Below are 18,528 nucleotides of genomic sequence, written 5' to 3'. Positions count from 1 at the left end.
ACCTCCGGAAAGTGACTCTAATGTTCGGTGATGGAGTCAGGAATAACACAGAAAAACAACAAAGCGTTTCTGGAAGATTTAACCCTGCTTCATAATAATAAGAATTATTATAATTATTATTATATTTACATTTTAAATAATATATTACATATAACCCGGAACAGGATGAAGTAGTTACAGAAGATGAATGAATGAATGAATTATAAGATGATCCCTGAGGACGTTGATGAACTGATTTATTGTGCGTATATTAACTACATCTTTCATTCATTCATTCATTCATTCATTCATTCATTCATTCAATGTCTGCATTGATGTCACCCGAATACTGTAGAGTAGAAATTGCCTTATTTCACCTTTGCTATGATTTTAAATACATTTTAAGAGGTCTGGATTGAGAAGTGAACCCAAGTCAATTAAGTTGACTTAATCCCCAGGCAGGACGTCCCTTGGCCCCTGTAGCCACGCAGATAATTCCCTTCCGAGTCTTAGCTCCTCTCACCGGTTTCTCCTCACAGAGTTTCTCTGTCAACATCTCCCTCAGCGATGCTCATTACAGATCTGCATTTAATTCATTAGTGTCTACAGACACTTGCATTAAACGCCTTAAGTGAATTTTAGTCTTAGATATGCCCTAACACCTTAAGTGAGCTCTGTAATATCGCTCCTTAAAGTCCATTGGGATTAGGTTAAGGCCTAAACCTGTATCAGACATTTGACAATAGTTCTGTTAACATTTGAAATGTGTCTGTATTTAATATACGTACCTGTTGCTTTCTGTCTCTCAGGTAGAGTTTCCAAAAGAAGCTTGGTCCCTCCAGCTTCCCTTTTTATAGAATCCGCAGGGCCCTCGGTTAACTAAAAGAGGAGGGGTAGGCTGGTCTAATGTAGTACCTGTAGAGGAGAAATAAAAAAGCATTTAATTTTTTATGGGTTATACCACTGAGGGTTGAGAATGGTTTGGCCAGGGCTAACTGGGCTAATGCTATAAGTAGAGTGAGTAGAGTCATTAGTGGGAAAGGCCCAAAGGTGAAGGACCTTTTTTAATGGCCTATGTGTGTGCAACAGAATATAAAAGCTGGTCGTGTATCCATTAGTGGTCAAACACACACACACACACACACACACACACACACACACACACAAAGACTGACCTTCAGTGGTATAATAGAACGCAATATGGCCTGGCATAAATATTTGAACCATTATTTATAAAATTATGCAGCGTTAAAAATACTCATACACACACAAGCTATAACATGATGTCAACTCCATATTTTTTTATAAGTGTATAAGTGGATCAGACACAGCAGTGCTGCTGGAGTTTCTAAGTCCTTCAGAGCCAGCAATTGTCCAGCAACCAGAAATATGCAGCCGAAAGCGTCCTGTGTCCAGTGATGAAGGACTAGAGGACGACCAGCACAAACTGTGCAGCTACTGTGACAGTGTGCTTAAAATCTCCAGCAGCACTGCTGTGTCTAATCCACTCATACAGGCACAACAGCCCCACCAAGTCAGTGTCACTGCAGTGCTGAGAATGACCCACCACTCAAATCATACCTGCTCTGTGGGGGTCTTGACCATTGAAGGACAGGATGAAAGGGGGCTGGGAAAGTATGCAGAGCAACAGATGAACCACAGTCAGAAATGGTAAAACTGCAGAATGCTGCTGTGTGTTCGGTGAAGGTTAAATAAAGGACAATGAGTGTAGAAACAATTGGATGGTTTTAATGTTATGGCTGATATCTACATTACAATCATTTGGTCTTCAGTGATTCGGTAAATAGTTAGTTGGTGAGTCGATTCGTTAAAAGGAACCGACTCAAATGTATGACTCGTTCGGAACGGATCTCCTCCGTGAAGATGGCGTTGGATTGAGAGCTCAAACGCGCCGCTCGCTTGTGCTCATGAATTGACAACAGCTCGGTTTTAATCCGTGTCTTCGGCGTTTACGCGACTCTATTCGGCGTGGTATTGCTGGACGGCGTGTAAATCTTTTGTAATTGTCGTTCTGTGAGGTTTAGGTAAAGGTGTGTGACCGTTAAAGTGAGAAATAGAGAGGGAAAAAGGGGGTGGGTTTGTAGAATAACGTTAACCGCTCGCTACCTACATTAAAAGCTAACGGACGGTTAACGTGACGCTGGCCGTGCTTGTTTACCCTGTTTATCTCGTATTCTCATGAGCTCGGTACCGGAGCGTTTTTTTCACGGGTTGCTGGTGTCTGTATCTGTTCTGTGGAGGGGTTTTAGATGAGCAGTGGTCCGTTCTTGACCGCGGTTTTTTGTTTTTGTTCTCGCTGAGCTCCGTCTCCCTACCCTCCGGCTCCTGATGAACTCCAGTCCGCTGCCCAACGGTAAACCGATGTCGGATAACCAGAGCTGGAACTCCTCTGGTTCCGAAGAGGACCTGGACACCGAACCGGGACCAGGAGGTGTGGCAGAATTCAGCGGAATCCTCAGCAAGGTCAGAAACCAAGGGGTTAAATCTGTAAAATCCAGGTTAGGTGTCAGTAAACCTTATAATTACGAATGTATTTAGTGTTTCTCCTCAAGTTAAGGCGATTAACAGCCTCTACACTTCAGGTTCAACGACATTTCTGTGAGGATTTGATAGCATTCAGGCACATAAACACTAGTGAGGCCACATGCTGGTGTTGTAAACTAGGTCTGGATCAAGATAACCGTGTTCCAACTCCTCTCAGAATTATTGGCGGTCCATTTATGGAGGGGCTGTATAACTTGTGATACCTCTCTTGCCCACCATTGGCGTTGAGCATGGAGAGACCACATGTGCATGTAGTTTTGCTGGACACCTGCTCTTCCATTTCTTCTGAAATGAAGGATATTAACAAGACGTTCTCCTTTTGATGCGGTAACAGCTCCTAATCTTCAGGGAGAGCGTTAAACCACATGACAGAACATTGCTGTGAGGTTTTGATGGCATCCAGCCACATGAACATTAGTGAGGTCAGGTGCAGATGTTGGATATTATGCTTGCCTTAGACCTACTCCAACACGTCTCAGAGGTATTGGACAGAGCTCAATCTCTCCGGTGTTGGTGGGGTTTATACCACTCTAGACCACACTTAGCATTGAGCGTAGGGACTTTACGATCATGTGCAGCTGTTCCACATACCCACAGGTCCTCAGGAGGAAATTACACAGAAAGGGCATTTAAAGATTCTATAATAATGAAAAATAAGAGGAACTAAGACACATAAGGGGTACCTGCCCTACTTTGGTTGACCCTGGAGCAAAACAACGAGCAGTGAATTAACAAAGAGTAGTGTGAATGAAGAAAGATGGTGATACAGGGAGTGTGCAGTGGTCTATAACGTCCTGTGCAGCGAGTGGCAGGTGAACAGTGAGCAGTTCTGGTTAAAGCCCAGTCTCTGTGGTCAGTCAGTGGTGCGAAGGTGAGACAGTCCGGCGCGTGCAAGTCTCCGCGAGAGATGAGCAAACCTTGAGGCAAGTTCTGGGGATGTGTAGGTGCTTTCTCATGCACAGAGTTGTCTGGACAGTGCTGGCACCTCATTTGGACCTGCTGTACTGCTTTTCACAGAGACACACAGTGAGTTATAGAGTGTAATCATCTTAATAATATAAACTGTGGGTGAAAGAAGTAACTACCTTATTAATTATGCATAGAAAGACCTCAGTAATAATGTGTTGGAAAAACAGTGATGACCTCAGGGGTGACCTTTTATAAATAATTAATAAGGAAATGGTAAAAAAAAAAAAACACAGGAGGGATATGTTGGAAAAGAGGCTGAAAACCTCCAGAATAATCCGTCTGAGGAGAGGTGAAAACCCTGGGTGTAATCCTTAAGAAAGGCAGGAAATCCCAGTCATAATCCGTAAACCTCCTGCTTCTTCTTTCCCCGGGGTCGTTCTGAAACAAGAGCACAATGTAAACAACAGGTAGTGTTTTTAATTTATGTGATAATGGGAGATATTAGAAAGTTCTATCATCATTTTTCACTTTTACAGTGAGAAATGCACTTTGTTATTCTGCATTCCTTCAGTTTTAGATGAAAAATGTAAGAATGAATGCAGAAACAACCTGAGATATGAGAACTTTTATGGCCCAGAAGACGACAGTTAAAAATTAACAATGAGTAACAAAGTTGATGTTATATGTTCATTTAAGCAATAAAAAAGCATGTGCAATACGTGACACTGATTAATGTACGTCTTAAATGTAGTCCTCAATGAAATACACACGTAGTTAATGGTAAGAGCAGTAAAAACCAGTCACCGCTGTTGAAACAAAACCTCGTATGTGTTGTCCACTTTCAGAAATCACTTTTCTGTTCCAGTGAATCATTAAAGCATAAACCAAATGGTTAATATGCCCCCAGGCTTCACAGTTTCCTCACTGCCGAATACAAACTGTTTACTGATGCCAGAAATGCAAGAGTGAGCTGACAGACAACACGGATTTGATGGAGGTCCGCCTTCGGGCTGTGCTTGGACGAGTCGTCTCCTCAGCTCCACTCCGGGGTTACTAGAGGTCATTCTCCAAGCGGCATCTGCTTTAAATTCCAAGCAGGAGCATCGCTCTTGCGCAGCTAAATGCTGATTGTGCCAGGCGGCCCAAATGGTTTGACTCAAACGTCATTACAGAAACTCCCTTCAAATCCGAAACGCAGACGGAAAACCGATGTAGCTGCTGTAATTGGATCTCGTGTTGCAGTCATGCATATTCCGGAAGAGACATCAGTTTAAATCCCCCGGCACGTGATGGGAATAGCTAATACACTGCAGTATGTTTGTGAAGGGGAAATCATTCTTGGGAATTTTGGGTGCCCAAAAACACGTCCAAAACGTTTAGACACTGTTTAGTCATTGTAAGTGATTATATAAGTGCATTAAAGGGAGTACCGGTTCTTAATGAAATGTCTGTGATTTGCTTTGGTCAAAATCCCACAAGGACCAAGCCCCACAGCAGCCTTCTTCCCCTGTCTAAACAGCCCTGTTCTGAGCGTCCACTTTCATCACCTGTTCCTTTTAAATGATAATGAGCCGTTCGCCGTTCACCTCGACCCCGAGCGCACAGCAGTGAGGAGCAGAAGCTTTGTTTGTTTTTTTAGACATTTTCACTCTGTTGTCTTTCTTCTTCGTTTTTACTCAGTGCTCTTATTTCTCTGCACTCGTTGTGTCTGTTTTGCTGCGATTAACCTCGTCTTTGTGCTGTCACACAAACGCAAGTCCAGCGCTGTGATTGGACATAAGTTGAGCATAAGTTCACGATGTCTGGCGAAATTAGATTGGATTCAGTTCTTGTCTGATACTGTGATATTTGGCAATTATTGCGATATTTGAATTGTTTCAGTACCACTATCAAGGTTTAAGTTTCTAATTCTGTTTCTTTTTTTCCTCTCTTTGTTCACAGTGGACCAATTACATCCATGGATGGCAGGACCGATGGGTGGTCCTGAAGAACAACACTTTGAGTTACTACAAGTCTCAGGACGAGCGGGAGTACGGGTGCAGGGGCTCGCTGTGCCTCAGCAAAGCCGTCATCACGGTAAGAAAAGCCCCTGCCTCTATTCGTCTGGCTAAAAGATTAGAGCCCTGAAATACTCGGCTGTTTCAATGTTGGATTTCCAGAGCTTGTAATTCTCAAAATCCAGGTTTATGGAATATAAAAAGAACCAAAATGCTTTGGGAAGCAGGAGGTAGGTGAACGGAGTCAGTGCTGGGCGTTTAGAGAGAGAATCGGGGACAGAGAGGCTGTCCTCAGACGCAGGCAGCGAGCCAGACAAACAGACTGTGGCCTATTTTCCTTCATTCATGCTTAAACACACACACATTAACACCTGGCAGGAAGAGCGTTTTTTGCCACCTAGAGGACTGCGTTATCACCTGTGCTTGGTGTAGGTTGAGCTCTTATCAGTGGTGACTGCGACTGAGATGTGGGATAATCGCAGATATGGTGGAGTAGGACAGAAAGAGCCTTTTCCTTTTGCGTGTTCCTCCAAAGAAGAGCATGGCTTTCTCGTGGTTTGAGTTAGACCCTGAGCTGAAGAAGGAAAGGGAAGTGAGTTCTCTGCATTGTTGAAGATTAACTGACCGAGTCAGGTGACCAACACCACGTCTGGACGTTAAGCAGGACCGCCACGAGAACACATTGCTACTGTTTACTTGCGTCATGGCCAAAAAGAAGGAAGGCAGTTTGAGAAGAAGGGGAGGAAATGTGGGCAGAGGTTTAGTCATCATAGAAAGAAGTCGAGCTGAAGGTTTGGCTGCAGCCTTTTGCCCCCACCTTTCAATGATTAAGCTGTAAATGTTTGGACTTCATGGGGCCGCCTTCAGGGTCAGTGCAGGGCACAGATTAGTGGCCCTGATTTAACATCACCTGTTTCAGTACATCAGCTAATTAGCCAGTGCCAGGACAGGTATATGGCCTCCTGGAACTTGGGGTTGTTTCGCAAAGCAAGTAATAAATGAAAGATACCGAAAGGAGACCTAATCTCCCCCTTTTCAGGGAGTGAACACGGTTCTGGGTCCTAATCAAATGTCTGTCCTGCTTTGCCCAAAATCCCACAAGGATCAAACCCAACAGCGGTGTCCTCCCCCTCTCTAAACAGCCCTCTTTAGAGCGCCTGTCCCTTTAAATGATAACGAGCCGCTCGCTGTTCACCCCGACCCTGAGCGCACAGCAGTGAGGAGCGAGGAGCAGAAGCTCTGGTTTGTAGCTGTTTTCGCTCAGTTCTCTTTCTTCTCTGTTCTCGTTTTCTCAATTTTTACTCTGCTCTTATTTCTCCGCGCTCGTTTTCGTTTAACCAAAACCCAGACCAAAAAAAGGTGTGTTCACAAACACCAGTCTACAACCTAAAATATCACTCCAGAAAACATAGTGCCACCGCACCACAGCCCTGTGCTCTAAGGCATAGTACTACTTTAGTCAGTGCTTGGCATTGGGCCTGGTGACCTTAGGCGTGTATGGGGCGACTCTAAGCATTGTTCAGAGCTTTTCTATGGAGATTATCGAAGTGGTGTGTCTACACAAGCGCCTGGACTGCCCTCGCTTTAGGCTGAACCTACAGAACGTACTGAGACTGTGAAACACCCCATGGAGATTTACATTGCTGTAAGTGGTTTTTTAAAAGCCACGAACCTCTTAACGTGTTGTTTATGAGAAAGATGATGGTGAGAGAGCTGTTTTTTTAAACGTACGCTTAGAAATGTGTCGCCTAACAGCCGCTAACACAATGAGCCATATTTGGAAGCTCTGAATGGTGTTTACTCTTCTTTTGTGCTGAAAATTATAATCGAGTCACAGTGAGTGGCTGATGCTTTTCTCAATTTCTCGCTATTTCAGACCCTCTCTTGTCCTTTTTTCATCTCTCTCTCCCTCTCTGTCCCACCCCGGCCCAGTTTCCGAGGCCTCAGTGTTTTGCATTTTGGTGTCTTGAGAGTGTAAATGGTGTTAAGGTTTGTTTACTGACCGGCCAGTTTGAGGGGAATGCTTGAACGAATTACACATCTGAGTGTGTTTGCTTTATACCAACCATTCGGTGGGACTGTAAATATTAACCTACGTTACAAAGCACACACACCATTCTTTCTTTGTGCCCAGCTACATCTGAACCTAGCATTACTTTGTCCACTTCTCTTTGCAGGTTTGTATGAGAGCAGATGTAGATTTTCTCCGTTTTAAAGAACCCCAGCTATAGTTACTGTAAATGTACAAAAAGCTTTGTGTGAAAGAGACCACACGTAGTTTCTTATTTTCAGTCACATTGTCCATTAAGTACAGGTTATTCATTACACAGGTGATATTTCAGGAGAGATTAGATATAAGAACTCTTACTTGTGTAAGAGAGAAAGTCAAAGGGGGGGCAGAAGAAAACTTACCAGAAGTTAACCCTCTGCAGTCTGAGGCCTTTCAGCCATCTCTGAGGTGATCTGACGTGCTTTGACATTTTTATCAATTTCACCTACCAAAAAAAAAATGTTCCCAAAAAGCTACACATGTTAATTTTTAGCACAAACCCAGCAACAATCAAAGGTGCTGATATATAGAGAAAAAAACACATTATTGAAGTTTTCTTTGGAGGAACAGAGCCATACATAGGAGCTTTAGATGACTCCTTGAAAGCAGCAGAGAGCATTGAAACGTTATTGTAAGCCGCTTTCTTTCCTATCAGCTCTGATCTCTGTGCCTCTGCGCAATTGCAAAACATTTACTGTCAGTTTCACGAATGCAGTACTGAACTACAGTAGCCTCGAAGCTAACGGTGCTAAACGTGCTGCAGTCAAATATATTTCACAAACTCATCACAGAATAAAGCCCTTAAAGCAGCTGAAATGCATGACCTCGCCGTCTTGGAGCTCAGTGCGAAAAATGAGCATTTTCACACGCTGTGTTGCGGTCGTAATGCTCCAATAAGAGGGGCTGGATTAGCATGCTATTTTCATATGAATATGAATGGGTGGGCCATCAAGGGTCGCGGTCTGACTATAACAACCAGGTAAAAATACATTTATTTTCAACCTCCATATATTTGAAAATAGATCCTTTTTAAGGTTTCGGGAGCTGAGATGCGTAAGGGTTTTGGCGCAACTTCTGATTTATCCCACGGGGGCGCTGACTCCAGAGGGTTAAGCTTACACACACACACACACACACACTAATGTGTCCAACAGCTTCTAGCTTTTAAGTTTGTGAGTGATTTATACAGGAAAATATTTATTTACAAAAATAACAATCAAACCAACGGTATGAAGGAATAAATAAATAAATGAAAAACTGGACCGACACCTGGGTTTGATCTGTCCTTGAAGCATGTGGTGTGTTCTCACAGTGACTGTGTGGGTGTCCTCTGAATGCACCAGCTTCCTCCCACAGTCTAAACACGCAATGTTGGTAGATGAATGGTGAGTGACTGGATGTGTTAGAAATAGTCCACAGGTAGGTGTGTGTGACTGAGTATGTGAAATTGTCCACAGGTGGGAGTGATGCCCTGTGATATATCTGCACCCTTCAGTGTGTCGTTCCTGCCTCGTTCCCAACATTTCCAGGTAGGCTCTGGACCCACTGCGACACTAATCAGGATGAAGTGGTTATAGGTGATGAATGAATGGAGGGATGGTCACCGTTTCACACACAGCTTGTATAATCTATATGAGGAAATGAAACGGGATGCTCTGGCTATCAAATCCTCGCAGAAATGTTCCAGCATCCTGTGGGCATGAATGATCTATTAAAACCTTGCGTTTCAGAAGGACTAATGAATGCGCAGGTGCTTTTGGCCGTACAGTTTTCGTGGAGCCACACAGAGCCTAGGGGAGTATCTGAAGAAGCCCCCGACTGTCTGCCTGTCTGCGTTTTTCTTTTTTTCTTAATGAGCTCCAGCAGACTCTGGGGGGACAAAATAATGTTGATTGTCATTACGCTGAAGAGCCTGAGGAATGCTGATAATGTCAGGCTCCAGCAGACCCTGAGAGACCCTGAGAACGGCTCAGAGGGTGTGTTTAAAAACCTCAGCAGCTCAGAACATCAAATCAGTAACATTCGGTTTGTTATTTCACAAAGGTCTGGGAGAGGTTAGCGAAACAGGAGTGTGCAGCTTTCATGATGACATGGGGAAGTTGTTTTAGTACATTGCCTTGTTACGCAGTTGACTAATCAAAGAGAAAAGCGACGTTTCTGTCCTATGGTTCCTTCTGCTTCTTCTGCTTCAATGCTCGATAGGGACGTATCAATCCATCAAAGCCTTGTGGTACCGCAGTACACAAACCTGGCGATGTGCATCACGGGACATATGTTCATTTTTATGCCCTCTGTACGTGCGATAGCTTTTCGAAATGTTAAAATGGCCATACCATAAGAAATCAAGTCAGAAAACAGGAGATGAAACGAGCCGTTCTGGTTCTGAAAACAGAGCACTGTGTAAAAACAGAAGAAAGAGAACGGAGCGAAAACGACTAAAAAATAAATTAAAAATAACTTCTCCTCGCTCCTCACTGCTGTGCGCTCGGGGTCGGGGTGAACAGCGAGTGGCTCATTATCATTTAAAGGAACACGCGCTGAAAGCTGATGTTTTTACCTAGGCTGTTTAGACAGTGAGAGAACACTGCTATGGGGTTTGGTCCCTTTGGGAATTTGACATTTCACAGGTCACAGGCATTTAATTAAGACTCAGAACTGTGTTCATTTCTGGTAAAGAGGAGGAATAAGCCTCGTTTTAAAATAAACAGAAGTATATTTGTCATTTCCTCCAACCCAGCAACACATACGCATCCACACCGAGCACATACAGGTGTTCAGAAAGTATTCCTTAATGAAACTACCAGAACATTTAATGCATAATGGTAGTTTCAGATATAGACCTGGTGTGAAAGGACTGAGATGGTTGCTGCTGATGTTTTGGTCAGGGTGGAGTGTGTAAAAGCTGTGTACAGAACTCTGTTCTCGCTGTGAAAAACAAAAGTGTTCAGTAAAAGCCTTTTTCCTCTTTCATCTGGTGAATGTGAACAATGTCAGGGTGCACGCCAAGAATCAGTCTCACGTGAGCAGGATTTATATATATATATATATATATATATATATATATATATATATATATATATATATATATATATATATATATATATATATACACACACACACACACACACACACACACACCCCAACCACACTTCTACTCTTTAGTGCAGATTTGAGGTCAAAGGTCTTTTCTCAGAGGACTGGAAACAAATGGCCGCACCCTGGCCCTGTTTTCTGTTCAGGATCTGCACAAAATACAGATTTCAGTTGTGTGTGTGTGTGTGTGTGTGTGTGTGTGTGTGTGTGTGAGTGTGTGTGCACTGCTGTTTGGAATCGAGTGCCGTATTGACGGCGTTTCTTGTAACAATACAAGTTTCTTTGTTTTACTTTTGTGTCCTTGGTTCCTTTTCGGATAAAGCTGATAAGGCCAAGGTCATGGTGGGGGCAGCTGTGGGCCTGGAACCAGTTCGGTTCCCTGAACAGACTGAAAAATGATGGCGGTGAGATTGAAAGAAAAGGTGCTTTCTTTTCCATTAACATCCACGTCTGGTGTGCTTTGACTGTGTGTGTGTGGGTTAAATGCGGAATCAAAATTTTGTTGGATTGCTGTACAATGAACTACAGATGTTGCTGGTCCTGGGGCTGTGGCCTCAGTTAGTGACCCCCCTCTGGTCACTCACTTTGTGAGGAGTGTGGTGTGTCCTTCCTGTGTATGTGATGGTTTCCTCCGGGTGCTCTAGTTTCCTCCCACAGCCCAAACACATGACTGAAATTGTCCACAGGTGTAAGTGTGTGTGACATTATCCACAGGTGTGTGATTGTTTACAGTTGAGTGTTTGTGATGCCCCGTCCAAGGGTTACTGATAGGCTCTGAATACCCTGCGACCCTCAACACAATGATGCAGTTCCAGTGAATGAATTAATACATAAATGACTGAATTCTCTTCAGTAAAGATTAAAGCACATTTCACATTCTCTATCCTGCTACCTGTCTGTCTGCTAGTTTTCGTCTCTGTCTGTCTAGCTCTGTGCCACATTGACCAAATACTGCTGTAGTGATTGATGTATTAATGTTACCTTAAATCAAAATAATTTTTGTCTTCATGTATTCATCAGGAAAACCTCCAGAAACACCTGGAACTGGTCAAAATGACCGCAGCGTGCAGAGAAAAACACTGATTTGATAGTGAGCCATTTGGTTGATTGAATATCGCAGGAAAGGACAGGTTTGTGAGGAATGCTTAATGAACACTATATCGTGAAGTTGCGTACTGAGGCGGGTGAGTTTAAAAAAACACACTCGGGTAATGACCGCTCAGAGATGGGCAGGTTACAGCAAATGCACGTATCACACTTGTTGGGACAGGTTCATCTCTTGGAGCTGTCTGAGAGTGAGATGTTTGAGTCCTATATAATGTGGACCTGTGCATTACATGAGCATAAATTGGGATGATCTGGAGCAGCTGCACATGAGCCTAAGTTAACTATACTCAGCACCGAGCAATAGCCAGAAAGCTGTAAAGCCCCCAGTGTTGGAGATTTTGGTTGTTGGGGTGATGAACTCAGTTTAGTACCTTTTTGGGAAGAGCTGGATTGGTGTTGGACCTGACTTCACTTGGACTCTCTCTTGGCTGAGTGCCATCAGATCATCACAGACATCTTCTGAAGAGTAGCGAATGTTACAGCACCAAAGAGGGATACATACTCATGCTTCACAGAAGTGTCGGAGGAGCAGGTTTCCACGTTCTTGGATGTAAAGGGTAGGTGATTGTAAGGCAGTGATGAAAGGGAAAGACGGGAAGATTGTTCATAGTGTTTCATACACAATGGCATGCAAAATGAACACAGATTGACGACAACTAAAACTGGTTTCTGTAGGTGAAGAAAGAATGAGGCAAGGGAGACGGCGTGAGGAAACCTGAGAGGAAATAACTCTAAACGAAGGGTATAGAGTTACAACACAAATGCACACACTCCTGTCTGGCTCAAGATTTCCTGCGTGAGGAGCAGTGAAATGTAGCGTACACAGCCCCTGTGGGGGTGGGATGTGTGTGTTGTAGTTTCTCTGCCTCTGTGTGTGCAGAGTAATGCTTCATTGGTCAAATACTGCAGAGGTTCAGTTCAGCCTCTGGAGCTGTGGCTCTGCGAGCTTTTTCATGCTGATCCGGCCTTTTGCTTCATCGTCAGCTGTGCGCTGTTAAATCCTCAGCCCTCTGAAGTGATCCAGGAACAGCTCTGGCTACACACTCGCTCACTTTGATCTGTAGAGCTGAATGTGCAGAGGAGGCCTGGGCAGTTGAGGAGATATAATCATGTCTTAGAGACAATGGACAACAAACTCAGTGTTGATGCGTCCAAGGTGATAATTGCCACCTTGTTTGGAAGGGAAACCGATGAAGATAAAAGTCTGAAGAAAACCTGCTAAGCGATATTAGGTTATGTGGACATCTTGTTTTCTCATGATATTATGAAAATATGAAGATGCATAAAATTCCCAGGCTTTGTTTTAAGCCTGGTTTAGTGAACAGAGTGGTGGGCATGTTCCCTAAGGGTGGGGATGGGGGTGTAGCAATGAAATACATAAAGAAGTTCACTTGTAATTCGTACACTGTAAAGTACGACTGGACAATTATTCAATATCAATATATCGTAATATAAACTGTTTCAATAACTAAGATATTTAAATATACATTATTTACAGCGGGCGGCACGGTGGTGCAGCAGGTAGTGTCGCAGTCACACAGCTCCAGGGGCCTGGAGGTTGGTTCGATTCCCGCTCCGGGGGACTGTCTGTGAGGAGTTGGTGTGTTCTCCCCGTGTCCGCGTGGGTTTCCTCCGGGTGCTCCGGTTTCCTCCCACAGTCCAAAAACACACATTGCAGGTGGATTGGCGACTCGAAAGTGTCCGTAGGTGTGAGTGTGTGAGTGTCTGTGTTGCCCTGTGAAGGACTGGCGTCCCCTCCAGGGTGTATTCCCGCCTTGCGCCCGATGATCCCAGGTAGGCTCTGGACCCCCGCGACCTTAAATTGAATAAGCGGTTACAGATAATGAATGGATGGATTATTTACAGCATCTGTCACTGACTGGTGGTCATTAGAGGGCACTACCCAGCTCCCTGCCCCCAGTTTTAAAGTTATTTGAACTTATTTTAAAGTTATTGCTTGTTATTTTAGCCAAGAGGTTTATGTTTGAGAGCGATGTCATGTTTCCTGTTATTTCTGGGCAGTTTTCCTGTGGCTTTTTTGTTGTTTATATCATTAACTGAAATTTGAAGTATATCATGATAGAAATATTATTTTGCTTTGGACGATGATACTGAACTAAAATGGAGGTTTGCCACTGGACGGAAACATCCCCACGTGGTGTTTCAGGCTCAGGGAGACTCTCTTTTGTGCAGTGTGAGCAGATGCTTCAGAAGCATTGGCCGTAAACGCCAGACCATTAAAACGTGCAGACCGAGTCCACATCCACGCTTACGGTTTCTGAAGTCACAAAGTATCTGACTTAAGAGACCTTCTTTTACGTCGGAAGAACCTCAGCATAATGTGGTACTTGTTCTAGCACACGTTGTGAAATAGGCGTGAATAGGAGATATTGACTTGTTTGTCAGTAGTCAGTTTCTTTGCAGGTGGGATGTTGTTAATACTGATTCTAGACGAGGTTCTCCTTTTCTGCTGGTTATTGAGGATACGTCACAGGTCGATTGTGATTTTCTTGGCCACATACTACAGATTTTTATGTCTCTCTTGCCAACTTCAGTTAAACAAACAGAGCCACAGTTAAACGAAGTAAGCGCTGACCCCATGCTCTTGGTCTCCGGCATGTTATAAACATCTGCATTGTTTGTGCGGCACCAAACAGCTGCTTCAGGAGGTTTTTGATTATTTTTGTGTTGAACCGTTTCCTCGTCTTGTCGGGCTCCTGTCAGCACATCATTTCTTGCGCACACACAGGAAATGTACTGCTCTTTAATAGCTTTGTGATTGTACCCCTGTGTATCGAGCTAGCAAAAATATATAAAGCTATGAAGGGGTGGGAGGTATTCATATTTTTCATACCGACATATGGTCTCAATTTTATCGCAGTATACGTTATTACCGCGGGGAGGAGGGGGGGGGTGGTGCATGGTCAAGCTGCACTGAGCCTTATATCTGTGAGCACAAAGTTGCACAGATTTCTGAGCCCGACAGTGCACACCAACACGTGTTAACGATAAAAAAAAAATGATTCTTAGAGCAGATTTCAGTGACTGGTTTTGGAAGAAGAGCAAAGTTTGAAAATAAGTGAAATAAGACTGTTATTTGCACTGGTGTGCACTGTTTAGAAGCAGAGCTTACAGGCACTGGTTTAGCACACCACAGCAGATAACTTTCCAGCGAACTGAGGCTCAAAACACACATCATTAGAGGATTAAGCCTCATAGATATGAGCACAAAGTCAAAGTGAAGGTCTTCTGAATATGTTGCCTGTTTTCATTCTTCTTCCTCCCTCTCTTAAACCAAGCTCAGGGCTAAACTCACAACTGCGCTGGGCTTGTTTTTCTACAACTGTTTTCAGACCGTCACATCTCCAGTCAGTGAGCTCCCACAGCACCCCCCCCCCAACGGTGTTCGGAAACTCTAATAGGTGTCTTGCCTGTGACGTAGATGGTGGACAACAACTCTAGAAGCTGCACTTAATTTAATGCAAAATGACGAAAAGGTGTGTTGTTTTTGGCTGCAATCATTCAATGTACAGTGGGACATCTGTGAACAAATGGCCCAAAGACCCCAAATTATCCAGAAAATGGACTACATTTGTCCACTTTAAACGGGCACTTTGGAAAGGACCATCCGCTCACTCCGTTATCTGTAGCTCATTTCACTGGCGCTTTTCCAGCAATATGGGCATGTAAGGACACCAACGAAAGGTGTTCAAGAGCCTCTGTAACATGGAGGTAAACAGGGTAAGGACACTCACTTCGCCTGTTTTAGTTGGTGTTAGTTAACGTTAGCTTGACTCGCTAAACTCGGTGGCTCAGATTATACTCGGCTACGTAGCTGCATTACGGAGGTTTATAGTGTCGGATGAATTCGAGTTCGACTTCGATCACATTTACAAGAATAACGGTACCTCTAAATTTGAGTTTAGCTTATTGCTAGGCTATTGTCATGAATAATGTTGGTTATTTAGCTAGATACTGTCATAACAGTCAGTCATAACGGTGTTTTACTGCGGCGTTGTTCAGCTGTTGTCCACCAGTGACGTCACGGTCCCGTTCGAGAATTTCCGTAGAGAGCTCGGGTTTTTCCGTTAATTTTATCAAATTGTCAGTTTTAAAGCAAATTAAGCTACTATTTTCATTTTAATTCATACTTATATCTGTCAGTCACTACAATAATGTGAAATATTCATGGAGGTCCTTTAAGTGGTGCTTAGCCTTTAAAGACACAGAACAGAAATTTGACACAGCCAACGCAAGTCATAAATAACGCCCTCATTTTGCGATACCGTCCACATTTACGGTATACGGTTTTAACGTTATATCGCCCAACCCTAATGTTATAATGCTTGAACATATCTTTACGGCACACAATGTAAACTTGTGTCATGTATTTCAGGATTTCTCATGTTTTGACCGTTTAGAACCCACAAACTAGAAGTAACAGATTTAAAGAAATGAAACTTCTTCCAGCTTCTTTTTTCAAAGTTTCAGAGACCAATTGGCACTGTAATGAATACAAACTGGATTATTTATCTCTTCGCTTATGGCTGTGATAAGCTGGAAAATAATTTTTGTAATTTAGAACTGTGGTGATAAGATGGTGTCTGGTTTTATAGGTAAAAAGAAAAACAATATCACAGCTGGATCTGGCTTGGCTAAGTCTTGTGTGGCTTGGTCTGATTTATAACAGGATCTGTTTTAGCTGAGTCTGATTTCTAACTGTGTCTGTTTTAATGGGGTCTGATTAGCTCAGTCTGGTTTATCTGGATCTGATCTAGAACAGTTCTGTGGGTACTGAGCTGCTGCATATTTGATGAAGGCAGGACTGTTTGTAGACACAGGAGACTGGAGAGCACCGGAGTCAAGTGCATTTTATGTGTGTGTGTTTGAGTGTGTTTGAGCAGTTTGCAGGGCCTGCCAAACCCCAGAGGAGTGATAACAAACAGCCACCCCCCCATTCTCAGTGCCATTTTGTGTGTGTGTGGTTGTGTTTGTGCATGTGTGGTACAGTTTCTGTGGTAGGCCGCTTGCAGGAGCGAAGTTAAGACCTTGCTAAATTTGCAGATTGGTCTCCTGTGCAACTGCTTTAAATGGCCTACATCACAGTTATATTTAAATCTATTTTTGTTTTGTTTTACACAGTTATTATGTATGTATATTGAATTGAAGTTATCCTTATATTAAACACTGGGGTAAACCTGTCACGGTCACAATATTTTTAGCTGACATTTTCAGATTGTTTAATAAGCAAAGTAGCTGTGAACGAGGGACAGACTCAACCCCGGCTCAAATAAACAAACGTTACTCACTAATACCGTGTATAACCTCAGTTTCTAATATGCCACAAAGACACATTGGTCCCATGAGTCAGGAATTTAGGCCAACACCAGTCAAATGCATTCTAAAGTGTACTGTTTTAAGGTGGAATGGAAATGTTTAAATAATTAACTTCACTTTTTGAAAATCATGGTCCATGGTTTATCATTTTCTTTTGTCTATAACATCTAGTTTTTCATTCATTCATTATCTGTAACCCTTATCCAGTTCAGGGTCGCGGTGGGTCCAGAGCCTACCTGGAATCATTGGGCGCAAGGCAGGAATACACCCTGGAGGGGGAGCCAGTCCTTCACAGGGCAACATACACTCACACATTCACTCACACCTATGGACACTTGAGTCGCCAATCCACCTACCAGCATGTGTTTTTGGACCGTTGGGAGACCAGAGCACCCAGAGGAAACCCACACAGACACAGGGAGAACACACCAACTCCTCACAGACAGTCACCCACAGGAAACCCATGTGGACACAGAGAAAAAACACCACACTCCTCACAGACAGTCACCTGGAGGAAACCCACGCAGACACAGAGAGAACACACCACACTCCTCACAGACAGTCACCTGGAGGAAACCCACGCAGACACAGAGAGAACACACCACACTCCTCACAGACAGTCACCCGGAGGAAGCCCACGCAGACACAGAGAGAACACACCACACTCCTCACAGACAGTCACCCGGAGGAAGCCCACGCAGACACAGGGAGAACACACCACACACCTCACAGACAGTCACCCGGAGGAAGCCCACGCAGACACAGGGAGAACACACCACACACCTCACAGACAGTCACCCGGAGGAAGCCCACGCAGACACAGGGAGAACACACCACACACCTCACAGACAGTCACCCGGAGGAAGCCCACGCAGACACAGGGAGAACACACCACACACCTCACAGACAGTCACCCGGAGGAAGCCCACGCAGACACAGGGAGAACACACCACACACCTCACAGACAGTCACCCGGAGGAAGCCCACGCAGACACAGGGAGAACACACCACACACCTCACAGACAGTCACCCGGAGGAAGCCCACGCAGACACAGGGAGAACACACCACACACCTCACAGACAGTCACCCGGAGGAAGCCCACGCAGACACAGGGAGAACACACCACACACCTCACAGACAGTCACCCGGAGGAAGCCCACGCAGACACAGAGAGAACACACCACACTCCTCACAGACAGTCACCCGGAGGAAGCCCACGCAGACACAGGGAGAACACACCACACACCTCACAGACAGTCACCCGGAGGAAGCCCACGCAGACACAGGGAGAACACACCACACACCTCACAGACAGTCACCCGGAGGAAGCCCACGCAGACACAGAGAACACACCACACTCCTCACAGACAGTCACCCGGAGTGGGACTCAACCCCACAACCTCCAGGTCCCTGGAGCTGTGATAGAGACACTACTGTGCCATCAATGATTTTGATTAGTTTTTTTTTTGTAAAACATGCCCTGATTTTCT

General features: G+C 44.2%; 1 protein-coding gene across 2 annotated transcripts in view; it reads left to right on the top strand.

Annotated features, from left to right (window-relative positions):
- The first annotated feature begins 1,855 nt into the window (after positions 1 to 1,855).
- Positions 1,856 to 18,528, top strand: part of LOC136668177 (ceramide transfer protein) — a 56,860-nt gene continuing 40,187 nt past the window's right edge. For both annotated transcript variants that reach the window (XM_066645519.1, XM_066645518.1), the window contains exons 1-2: positions 1,856 to 2,463; positions 5,395 to 5,529. In XM_066645519.1, coding sequence (XP_066501616.1) covers positions 2,329 to 2,463; positions 5,395 to 5,529 — 270 coding nt within the window. In that variant the 5' untranslated portion in view covers positions 1,856 to 2,328. The remainder of the gene's footprint in view (positions 2,464 to 5,394; positions 5,530 to 18,528) is intronic.

This window comes from Hoplias malabaricus, chromosome 15, assembly GCF_029633855.1.
Source record: "Hoplias malabaricus isolate fHopMal1 chromosome 15, fHopMal1.hap1, whole genome shotgun sequence".
Lineage (NCBI taxonomy): Eukaryota > Metazoa > Chordata > Actinopteri > Characiformes > Erythrinidae > Hoplias > Hoplias malabaricus.
The sequence above is the reverse complement of the archived record's forward strand: the minus strand, read 5'-3'. Positions and strand labels throughout refer to the sequence as shown.